This window comes from Ceratina calcarata, unplaced genomic scaffold, assembly GCF_001652005.2.
Source record: "Ceratina calcarata isolate Rehan_Ccalc_2016 unplaced genomic scaffold, ASM165200v1 scaffold287.2, whole genome shotgun sequence".
In the NCBI taxonomy this organism is placed as follows: domain Eukaryota; kingdom Metazoa; phylum Arthropoda; class Insecta; order Hymenoptera; family Apidae; genus Ceratina; species Ceratina calcarata.
The window spans coordinates 16,710-28,519 of record NW_017151053.1 but is presented as its reverse complement, the minus strand read 5'-3'; the positions used below and the strand labels follow the sequence as shown (position 1 = coordinate 28,519).

Below are 11,810 nucleotides of genomic sequence, written 5' to 3'. Positions count from 1 at the left end.
CACTTTAAAAGCAATAACATATAAATATAACAATACATATAACAATATAATATAATAATTCATCGCCTCCTTCCTAAAAGTATCAGATTTCTAAAATTATTAGGCCACAACTTCTTAAAACAGTTCTGCGTTACAGACCATTCACCAGATCAATATTAATGATAAAGAAAATTTATTGCCACTGGATTCCATTGATATTGGTGCAGAAGCATCAAACAGTATTATTGAAGAACTAAAAAATACAGAAGACGTAGAAAAAATTAAGAAATTTTATACGATATTCAGATATTTTATAAAATAATAGAACGATAGATCGTTCCCGCGGTAGAGATTCGAAGGAAAAGGAAGCAGTTAGTTTTGTTTAACGTAACTACTTGTATATCTTGCTGGTAATTACTTTTTATAATATAAGCTAGTGAAACTAAATAAATTCTCGTCTCTGTTACGTTAGTTGGAACATATGAAATAATTAAAAATGTGTCAATTCACATCATTTTTATTCACACTTAGACCATCAATCATAAATTATTACGTCTATAAGCAATGATCCCTTCAATGACTGTATGTGCAATAGTAAAAATGTGAAAAAATCGTTCAGAACTATAATGGGTGTAGAAAGCATTCAGATATCTTTTAAAATGTAATGACTCTTCCACTATTAGACAAAACGACATAATTCTGTGTGGGATATTAGAAAGCTTAGTTTACTATGTAATGTTTTAAAAAATGTTCATTGATCGAAAACGTGGAAAAAAGAATTAAATGTTACATTTTTAACTTTTTTCTTAGGGTCTCTGATAAAAATTTGAAATATTCCGTTTCTAGATGTACATCCTATTCCGTTTCTAGGTATACAAGGTGCTGTCTACACCCACTATAAACATTTGGTAAGATCTTTCACAGGACATTATTGTTGGCCAGTGTTTGGTTGCTTAAGAATTATGTACCCACTTATTAATTATCGCCACTTAATTACACCACAGAAAATATGATCTTTCTCTTAAGCATAATGGGATGGTGGCATCGTCAAATCTTGCAACGCAGTTATCTGTTCTTCTGTGAAATGTTGCATATACTCTTTTACACGTTTCCATCCCTCGTGTGTTCTCCTAAAGTCATCCAACGTTTTTTTAATTGTCATCTGTAAATGAGAGTAATTTTGTTAATGATGATTCCGAGAACTCACACTAGGGTAGGCTTTTTCGGTATCGCTTATTTGACTGATGTCCTCTTTTCCAGTGCAATATAATCGTCGTGTTCGGGTACGTTGCTCTATTAGCATGCAACTTCTGTACCGAATTCGAGTAAGTGCCTACCGAATTCTACATTAGACATCAGTCTACGCGTTCGCGTGTCTCGAACAGATTGCGTTTATTAATAATACTAACTGGTATGGGTTGCGGATCGTTCATGTGAGGGCTGAGGTATTCAAATATAGGTGGAATATATTTTGGAATATCATACGGATGTGCCTGTACAAACGCACACATTCCTATTATCGCCGCATGACGAATACGCAGTGCGTCAGTTTTTAGACTGTTCTGCCCACCATTCTTTGAACGGTCTTTCTTGTACAATTTCGTCTTAGCTCTCTTCTTGAACTCGTCCTGAAATAACGAGAGAATCTCGTGTACTATCCTCTTATCGTAAACTTTTGATTTTTTAAATAATTACTGTAATTATGTTGCTCAGAACAATTATCATATCACGAAATTTGTGTCTGAAAATCATCGTCCTACGATAATTTTTCTTTAAAACTTGGGCAATTTTCGATACAAATTCCGCAATACCATAATTATTTGAGGAGTATATAATGTCGGCTGTGAAGAATAGTGTATTTACCAGTAAACGTTCCTGGTCGGGTATGAACGTGCAGTGTACTAATCCGCTGAGGACTTTACCCGCATGCTTCCGAACTTCCACACGATCATCTTCTAACAAACGTAAAACCGTTTCTTCGACGAATGTGACCCAAGTTGGATTGCTCAAAAATATGCCCATGTTATAAAATACCCACGCTTGAATAAACTCCAAACAGGAATATCTCGTCCACCAAGACGCGTGCCTTGACATTTTATCCACCGCTTCTACGGCTATCGGCATTGAGGAGGGTACCGTGAATGCTTGCGTGTAAACCGTCAAAGCGGTCGTGCATAGCTTTCTCAATTCATCGTCCGCTTCGTAGTTCTCCATTTGGTATATAATTGGAAATATCTGATAGAGCTCCGTTGGCAAACCGTACCAAACGTGATTCATATGCAGAACCCATTTGCACATTGTCTTTAGCAATCGAATCGCCTTTTCCTTTTCCTCTTCGTTCATCCCCGGTACACGTAGACCGTTGGACTCGTCACTTTCGACGGACACAGGAGCGATTTCCGCGTTCTTGTTAAGTTCCGCCGCTTTCTCGTTAACGAGAGGCTGCAGCTTCGGTATTATTTTATCAATAAAGTCTTGTATCCGCGGCAGCAACAGATTATTCACGGTGTTAAAATTCGTCGTGCTCGAATTGAATACGATTACTAAACTGGTACTCAGTCGTTCTCTTACGTTTTCGAATGGGTTCGCAAATAATCTGTCCTCGATCCGCCTCAGCAAACGTTGCAGCAATTCCAGAACTCGCCACGACTGTATGCCAAGAACCGTTTGCAGAGTTAACAAACGTCCGCATTCGACAAAAGAGGATTCCGACTCGCCGACGCAAATCTCTTCCATCAGACATTCGAGCAACCAATGGTGCCTGTTCGGATCTCTATTCAGCTGGGCTTCGGAGAAGCAACGAACCCAATCCATAGTTGTCTCCGGTGTCATATTAGCTAAAGCAAGCCTTACAATAGGTAGCAAAGAATCCCACATTTCGCTAACCATATCGAATGGCCAATGTTTCGAACCCTTAATGATCCCACAGATCAGTTCCGCCGCACATCTCTGGCTACTCTCTTGTTTATCCGTCACAAGCTTGCGCAAGTGTGGCAAAAAATGTTTTAGGAACACGATCCCGTGATTCCGGAACAGATTCTTGAAAAGCAGACATTTGAACGGAGCGAATTTGTCTTTATCTTTTTTCATTTCTAGACTGTAATATTTGATGAGTTTCTCGATGTTTTGCACGTCGTTGAAAAATGCGACGATCTCCTTCTCCTGATCCGTCATATCTCGATTCGGATCTAAGGACGGCTGCTGAGACGAAGGTGCATAAATTTCAATTTTTTTCGGCCAGACGAAATATCCCACGAACGGTCGATGTACGAATCTGGGTGCGTCCCATTGTTCCGCAGTTAAAGGCCGGGTTTCATAATTATATTGAAGCCAATTATTGTCTGGTCTGGGCCCCAGCATATTCCTGATCGATCGTTCCTCTAACGGTATATCGTTTCCTATCGACGGTGGATCGATAGTTATCTTAGAATTAAAAATGAGATAGTTATCTTAGAAGAAAAAATCTTAGATGAAAAATATCAGTGTCGATAAGAAAACAAATTGTTTCGTTAAATTACTTTACCTTTGGATGTTTCCTTTTTTGTTGTTCTAAAATATTTATGACTACCCGTAGAGCGACGTCTCTTTCGCAGAAAGAATCGTGTATTAACGTTCCCAGAAAGTACCGAACCACCTTCGGTGAATATATTTGTTCCGGATGGACCATGTATTCAATAAAGTCTATTGCCATTAAGCTGCGTCGCCAATGTAAATTCTCTGTCAAAAGCACGTTCAGCAGATCGTTTATCAAGCCGTTGTAAGATGTCAAATTATTCTCGTTTAACTGCTGCGTGACTACGAATCTTTCCATACATGAATTTTCATCGGGTATTGACGAATTCGGTCGTGGCTCGGTCTCCCATAATGCAGTTGCAATTTTGAAACACGTACTTGGTATTTCGTGCTTAATAGGAACCGTTGCGAGCTCCGAAGCTATGGTCTTCACTATATTTTCTTTCAAACGTATTATAGATAGCTTTTCAGACGGTTTAGAAAGTACCATGGCCGACAATAAATCTCTTATCGTAGACCAATCGTCTTTCGTGATGAATTGATTAACTATAAGACTCAAAAAAATGCTTAGAGCTCCCTAGACAACAAAAATCACACAGTAATTAGCGAGAAATCTTGTTAAACGTAAACCATTCATCAGTGGCTATGCGTTTGTACCTCGTAAGCGTTCTCGTCTGTTTCCGGATCCATTTTTAGCGTATCACATAACTTTGGCACGATAATTTTCCAGGAATATGGTAACTGGTGAAAAATCGAAATGAGGATGGACTTAGCACTACATCCCAGACTAGCAGTTGACCTTCTGGTAACCAATGATACGAATTTTAAGATTATCTCCTTATGGGTTTCGTTCAACGTCGAGACTCGTGAACATAAACGCATTATTTGTTGACCTTCTGCGTGTTGCAACACGAAACACGCCATAACACCCTTTTTTCTTATTAACATATCCTTCATCCTTCTTTGAAAACACTCTATATTTTTGTATCTCACGCGGGCGAAATCCATGTACGACTCACATTCGGAAAAAAGAGAGCACCAAACCTGAAAAATTTATATAATTTTTCATTTTTGCCGACGATCATGGTAGCGAGTATTTGAATAGGCTTTAACGTACTTTTGTTAGAGAGACTAAACATTTTGTATCGGCCTCCACATTTTCGAGTATCACGTCGTGTAATTTACTCGCGAGCAATTGGATATAACGTTTCACGTGACTACCGTCGGGCATCAAAATCTCTTCTTCCACGCCAAGCGTTGGCTTGAAAGATGTACATTCTATTGATGATTTCATTAAATTTAATGGCTTTCCTTCCCACACGGGTAAAATCGATTCGCAACCCTCGATAACGCTACACATGATGTTTATGCTAGCCAGTAACTCCTCCCTAGTCAGCGTGGTTGAGTCTTTACAGTACTCTTCTAATTTCTTCGTCTCGGGAATTAAGTATTTTACAAACATACGATTTATAACAGCCATCTCCTCCTTGCCGGGTTTATACCACTTAACTTTTATAGTGTCAGTATGCAGGACCTGGCCCCAATATTCGATGTTAATGGTAGACGTAAATTCGTACGGCATCATAGTGCATAGAGAACGGAAAATGGTACTTAGTAATCTACAAGCTAAGTTATTTCCTTCTATCGATTTTAAGATCACAACGCGGTCAAGAATTGTGATTAATATGTCGATGTGAGGTAATAAATTGTTCCCCGTCGTATCAACGATTCCTGATAGAAGCAGCATCGCGTGCAGCAGGCGAGCATCTAGATGCTCCTCCCTAACGATATCGTTGCTCTCGCCGATAATATCCATAATCGTTTGCGAAAGTACTGGCAGCAATGCCCGTAACGTTTGTTTTCCGTTGACTCTGGCGAACACTTGACACAAGGAGACCGTCAGTTGCCCGGCAACTTTTATCTCGAGTGTACGTTCGATAATAAATGTGCGCAGTTTATCCAACGCGTCCGCAAATATCGTTTCGTTGAGCTGCATCAGCAGGACTCTGCACACGTGATACAGTACGATCTCCGCGAACTTCTCTAATTTACTTTTCTCGCCGCCGGCAGAATTTTCAAGTCTGACCAATTCCAGTGAGCTATTATCTATGAAATAAAATATCTTGTCGAGGAACTGCAATACGAATTCTTCGAAACCTGACACTATGTCATAATCCAGTCTGTCCTCTTCATTTATCGTTGTGATCGGTCTGGAAGTATCCACGATAGGTATCAGACAAGCGTAAACCGAAATCAGTCGAAGCGCAAGGAAACACTTTTCAGGAGTGTTCGGATCGATGCTGGGTAAAATCAAAGAGAGTAATGGTACGATATGTGTCGGTCCTTCCGCATAGCAGTACTCTACAAAGAAAGAAATGATTAGAATGAAGAATGACGAACATACAGGGTGAGGCATCTAACTTGACCACCTCGAATGACTTCTAAATTATTATCTTATACGGATCAAACTTTCGTTAACATCTCGTTAATTATTAACTTTAGGACATACAATGTTTACCACTTTACACTTGGGATTTGATATGCAATTTTTGTAGAAACCATTTTTTGTACAACGCATAATTTAGAAGTTATTCGATTACTTAAGTGCCTCACCCTACATACGACGAATGAAACGCACCCTGATTCACGATTCTAAATCCTCTTGCAAGCGGCCTGGCTATAGCTTGCATACAATTCAATGTCGCGATCAACTTGTGCGATTCCGTTGTAGCGGAATCCAGTGTATAAGATACTCGATCCAAAACGTACGGAATAACCAAATTTGGTCTCATAGTAGCAAGATTCTGTAAGGTTTCGGTAGCATCGATAACGCTCATCTTGTTAAATATCGCTATCATAGTTACTGGCAGCATGCACTTAACAAAAGCGTCGACGTCGCTCTCGGTCAGCTTGTATTCTTCCGGAACAGGCGTTTCCCAAGTTGGCTCAGCGTAACGTTCCCTGCAATACGAACAAAATTTCATGAGCGCACGCGATTACACGATATGAAAAATTACGATCGATTCGTACTTATAGAGCCGCGTGATGAAATGATGCGAGAGCTTCACAAGAATCCGCGTTAACTTTACCATCCAGCAGCCGCTATTTGCAGGATGAAAATATGTCTCTATCGTTTTCAAAAATTTCTCGAGATGCATTTGAGCGCTTGAACCATGACCCTAAAAACATTTGAAGAGTCATGAGATGATATTTCCATCGGACGTATTTATGTTCACTTACCAAAACTGCTGTTATCCACAACGTCATCGACGACGGGTCCACATCGTCATGTTTAACTTGAAGTTTATTGTATGAGACTGGTAGTCTTAAGGATCTTATAAATCTGGTGAACATCAATGGAATGTGAGGTTCCCAGTTAATATAACCGATGTTGTTCGTAGCTAACGCTGCCATTACTTCTATGAAATCATCGTGACACTTATGCCCATTTTGACAAAGTTCCCTTAATTCCATAAATTCTTCGAACCACAGTTGATGCCCAACGGAATGATGTTGAGGAGGTAATTGCAACGGTAAAAAGCATTTTAACACCTCCACCTTATGAGCCAACGTCATGCCGCGGATAGAGCATAATAAAGTCGGTTTCAATTCATCTAATATCTCCTGCGTCGCGCTTAACTATCGTAAGAAATTAAATAATATTAAGATACACTAAATAATACTAAATATTTAATAAAACAATTCGATAAATTAATCAAGAAAAATCGTTCGCTTACAGGAAAGTAATTTTTTACATAAGGAATAAGCATTTCTATTCCCTCCTCATAATAAGGAGGAAAACGGTACATGTCTGGGTGGACCTTATCAGTTTCGGTTATACGAAGAGTAATATTGTAAAGAGGTCTCCAGGGAAGTTGCAAATCATCAGGAGATATCAATTTCTTTTTCCTACAAGAACAACAAGCTGTGAATGATTATACATAAAGCGATCTACACGACTCAAAACAAATTATGATATCAGGAAATTTGTGACGAGAATTACCCAAGTTTGGAGAATGATAACTCATCAATAACTTATCGTAGGACGAACTTTTTTTGAAATGAAAACTTGAAACCTATCTACTTAAAAATTCTATTCGAAGATTTTCGTTTTGATACATTCCTACAATCGACAATGATCACATCTAAACGCATGTTTAAAATTAAAAAATTAGCGAATTCTGGCAATGTATGCGGACTTGAATAATTTTTTTCTATAATGTCGTTTCTGGCAAATGAAAGCTTAATTCTTTCCCTTTAATTGAAAAGAAAAATTGAGTTTCTATGATTTTTTTCTCGACGTTACAGCGACTTAAGAAAACCCAGAAATTTACACCCTTACACGACTTATGCGTTCGGAGACTCGATTCCGGAACGCAAATCCACCCCAAACATAATTTTAACCATTACGTAATCTCATTCTAGCACACAATCCTGAAATTTTAAACAAACAAAAATTTCAAGTCTCTAGCTCATCGGGAGATTACTTCAAAATCAATTACAAAATTTGTACCGAACAAACAGACAAGAAAGTGAGCTACTAAAAACATAGTAAAAATATGCAAGTCCATGCACATTGTCAAACTTTTCTAGTTTCCGAATTTTAAATATGTTCTTAGGTTTAACCATTGTCAGTCATAGAAGTGTATCAAATTAAAAATCTTTGAATGGCATTTTAAAACAGACGTTTGAAGCTATAATTTAAAAGGAATATCATTGTCCTACAATAACTTGTTGCTGAGTAATTATCTTCGAAACTTGACAAATTTTTGCCACAAATTCTGTGATACTGCAATTCATTTGAATAGTGTATTTACGAGTAATTGAAACTCACTTTAGTAATCGGATTAGGACATAAAGAGATATGCATGTAGTGTCAGATGGTATTTCTGTGCCTGTAAGAAGCTCATATAACAGCTTTATCAACAGGATGTGCTCCTCTTTGGAAAACGCTAATCCATATATTTTAATGTAACTGTAAAGAAAATAATCATTTTTATCAGTAAACAATAAACAATACAAAAACGTGTACTCACTTGCATAGATTGTTGAGCCACAGGTAGCAGCCTGGCAATGGTTCATTAAATAAAACAGCTCGCCCTAAATTCGCCTTGATTTCAGCTAACAAATTTTCCGCCTCCTTCGGTAAATCATTTGCGTACGGCAATAATTTGTAGCTTTTAAATTTATTAAATCGAAGATCATCGATACGATCGTGCAGGAAAGATGCACGATTTAAGATATTCATGTTCATTGTCACTTATAACTGTCTCATCACTTCGAATCGAACGAATGCAAGTAGACACGGCGTACTAACGAAACCGATGCAAAATCATGTGTAATGTATTGAGTCAGCAACAACTTGCGCTTTCTTCTCCTTCCTTTTTATCGAGTCACTATTTGTTTTGCATTTTAGGTGGCCATATTTCGGAACATGTGGGAACATGTTTTTACACAACAAAATCACTATAAAAACCTAGAGACAGACCCAGTCAGACAAATCTGCAAATGGCAGGATTTCGGTAGGTTTGATGTCAATCCCTGACATCAGCATCTGACGGCAATCTGGCAGTAGAATGACTGCAGACTGCTCGCCATCTGCCTCCAGATGCTGGTGCCAAGCCCGTCGCCAGTATGGTAACAGAGTAACGCCAGGTCTGATGTCAAGCCTGTTTCCAGAATGATTGTAGATTGTCGTCAGACCTGCCGTCACATCTGGCTTCAGACTGGCGGCAGATTTACGTCAGGTCCTGCTGTCGCAAACAGGGTGTCCCAAAATGCACACTGTCGGAGGACAGTCGTGCATTCTGGGACACCCTGTATAGTGAATCGCGCGATAAATGACCTGCCCAAGTTAGCCATTTGAACAATTATATATAATTTATAGATAAACAGCCAGCATAACAGCCGCCAAATCTGATGCTATATTTCGCAAACTTGAATTTTAATCTGTTAGTAATAACCTCGGTGATAATACCCAAATGTACTGATGTATAAACACTAAAAGATTATGATATCTAATATAATACGTATACTATAATATTGAATGATTATACATATGTATTTAGTGTCTTTAGTGATACAGTAAATAGTATATTATAATAATTTATATTTTATTATTATACACAGGAATTCGGAGTCCGAATTTCGGACGCGTCCTGTCCTGTTTAGTTGGTNCGAATGTTATATGCATGGATGAATCTTACGCGAAATTCTTTTGTAATTATGTTATCACTAATAGGTTCGAGGAAAACAAGAAAAAAGAATACATAGAAAACAATTCAAAACCTAACCTAACCTTTTTTTAAAAAGTTCCTTTTTAACCGGAAGGTTAGGTTCCACGGACCTGCCTGGCTGATGTCAGGTGGGCGGGGAGACAACCCCGACGTGGCGCGTCCCCGGGTGGCGGATAGGGAATGCTCGCTGTACCGGTGGCCCGGCCTTCGGGCCAGGGTTGAGATATTTTTACCCACGACGCTCGCTTCCCCTGTTTTTCGCCCGTATTTCGATCCCCACTACTGTTCCCCTCATGCGTGCTCATGCGCGTTCGCGAAGCTCTCCGCAGCGCTACCGTGAAAATCACTGCATACCCCCACCAACTATTGGTCCCCACCATGGTCGCGTCGTCCCCACTTTCCGCTTGCACGTAAAGTTACGAGACGAGAGACGAGAGACGAGGACGAGATCCCTGCCCCTGCCCCCTGCGCGTCCTGTTCAGTTGGTCACCAACTATCGCGCCCGTCGGACGGGTCGGACGCAGCGTGCTCATATTTTTTCCCTCGGCCGAAAAGTGGGGACGACGCGACCATGGTGGGGACCAATACTTGGTGGGGGTATGCAGTGATTTTCACGGTAGCGCTGCGGAGAGCTTCGCGAACGCGCATGAGCACGCATGAGGAGAATAGTAGTGGGGATCGAAATACGGGCGAAAAAGAGGGGAAGCGAGCCTCGAGGGAAAAAATATGAGCACGCTGGTCGGACGTGTCATTGCATTCGAGAAGTGGGAAAGGTGACAATATAAAGTAAGGGCAGAGAGAAACTGAGAGTGCTCATGGAGCCGTTTTGGCGTCTCCCATACTAGTGCTGCACCTTGCGGCCAACTGGGGAAGATGGTCCACCTTTAGCATGTAGCAGAACCTTTGTAGGAGAAATCTACCCTGTTCGGTTCCACCGTAGCACAGGCCAGAATCAGGGCCAGGTCCACCGTAGCATATACACATTATAGGCAGTACCAGGCAGTATGAAGATGGGATATAGGAATATATATATATGTCGAATGGGAATCGTTCGCTCGAGTGATAGCCGCAATAGCTTTGACGGACGAGCAAGTTCGCTGAAATACAGATGGACCGTTCATTTTGAAAGTCGTGCAAATCCATTTTCCCATATATGTTAATTATGTCAAGTCGGGAGATGTTTCTACTAATTTAACAATATGTAACTTGATTATATAAAAATACAAATTTTACTCGCAGAACCGCAGGTCAGGAAGTACACAGGGTAATGAAATTAAACGCAAGACAGATTTAATATGAAATTCGACATTTATTCAATAATTTTTTATTATAAACATCGGTCCGCGGCCGCGTCTTAAATCGACACTTTTAGCCGAGTGGATGAAATTTGTGTGCGTGCTGATGCGTCAGTGAAGCGAATTTTAAATTCGGCCGTCTTCGGACATATTCGGAAAGAAGGTCGGAAACTTCGGTGCTGATTGCGTGAATCGAGCGCATCTGAAAATCACGGTCTCCTCTCCTCGAGGTTCGAAGTCTTCCAGGCTCGGCTCGGAGCCTTCGAAGCTCCGTGTGTTCGAAACCCAGGCACTTCACTTTTTTTTGTTTATTCGACAATTTACATAGTCGATGTATGCACATTGAATGGGGCAGAGGGAATCTACTACAACGGAAAATGTTTTTTAAGTTGCAGGTTGCAATAACAATGAAGAAATAAAAAGCCGGATAAGATGGTAAAATGTGCTCTTGAAGGAAATTCAACTTGCAATAAGCCATTCGATAGAGTGTCCAAAGCAAACGTCTTGTGCCAATTTTCAACCCTCTGTCTCAATCCGGAGGGTACTTATGGGGGTTAATCAGATTTAGCGGTTTTGCCATATTTCTCTTAATAAAGGTTTAGCCAGAAATCTGAAAAAATTCGCACATGTTCGTAAGACGGTACTCGAAATTAGAGAATCTTTTCAGATCTTTTCGTTGCGTAGTTTGGTCGTGAAAAATAAAAAATGCATAAATTAATGCTGATTTCATATAGAAATTGTCACGATTCGACATCATTTATATTTTTATGGTAGACGTGCCTCAACC

At 39.8% G+C, this 11,810-nt stretch overlaps 1 protein-coding gene across 2 annotated transcripts; it reads right to left on the bottom strand.

Annotated features, from left to right (window-relative positions):
* Positions 1–6: 6 nt before the first annotated feature.
* On the bottom strand, positions 7–8,938 carry LOC108623662 (proteasome activator complex subunit 4A). 2 transcript variants are annotated; one of them, XM_018022338.2, is made up of 13 exons: positions 8,529–8,938; positions 8,327–8,467; positions 7,230–7,401; positions 6,733–7,131; positions 6,523–6,671; positions 6,131–6,453; positions 4,610–5,853; positions 4,150–4,536; positions 3,503–4,069; positions 1,843–3,402; positions 1,389–1,607; positions 952–1,141; positions 7–232 (listed from the first exon to the last, which is right to left on the bottom strand). In XM_018022338.2, exons 1-12 carry the CDS (start codon positions 8,744–8,746, stop codon positions 1,001–1,003), a joined length of 5,520 nt encoding a protein of 1,839 aa, XP_017877827.1. In that variant the 5' UTR covers positions 8,747–8,938; the 3' UTR covers positions 7–232; positions 952–1,000. The 2 variants fall into 2 exon arrangements, with proteins under 2 accessions (XP_017877827.1, XP_017877825.1); XM_018022336.2 differs by lacking the exon at positions 7–232 and having other exon boundaries at positions 481–1,141.
* Between the last annotated feature and the right edge of the window lie 2,872 nt (positions 8,939–11,810).

Bases quoted from the DNA above. Each gene is read 5' to 3' on its own strand.
- LOC108623662 (XM_018022338.2), bottom strand. From the start codon at position 8,746: ATGAACATGAATATCTTAAATCGTGCATCTTTCCTGCACGATCGTATC. The intron at 3,403-3,502 runs GTAAAGTAATTT...TTTAATTCTAAG, and splicing joins AAAAAAGGAAACATCCAAAG to ATAACTATCGATCCACCGTC. The intron at 1,608-1,842 runs GTAAATACACTA...TCGTTATTTCAG, and splicing joins CCGACCAGGAACGTTTACTG to GACGAGTTCAAGAAGAGAGC.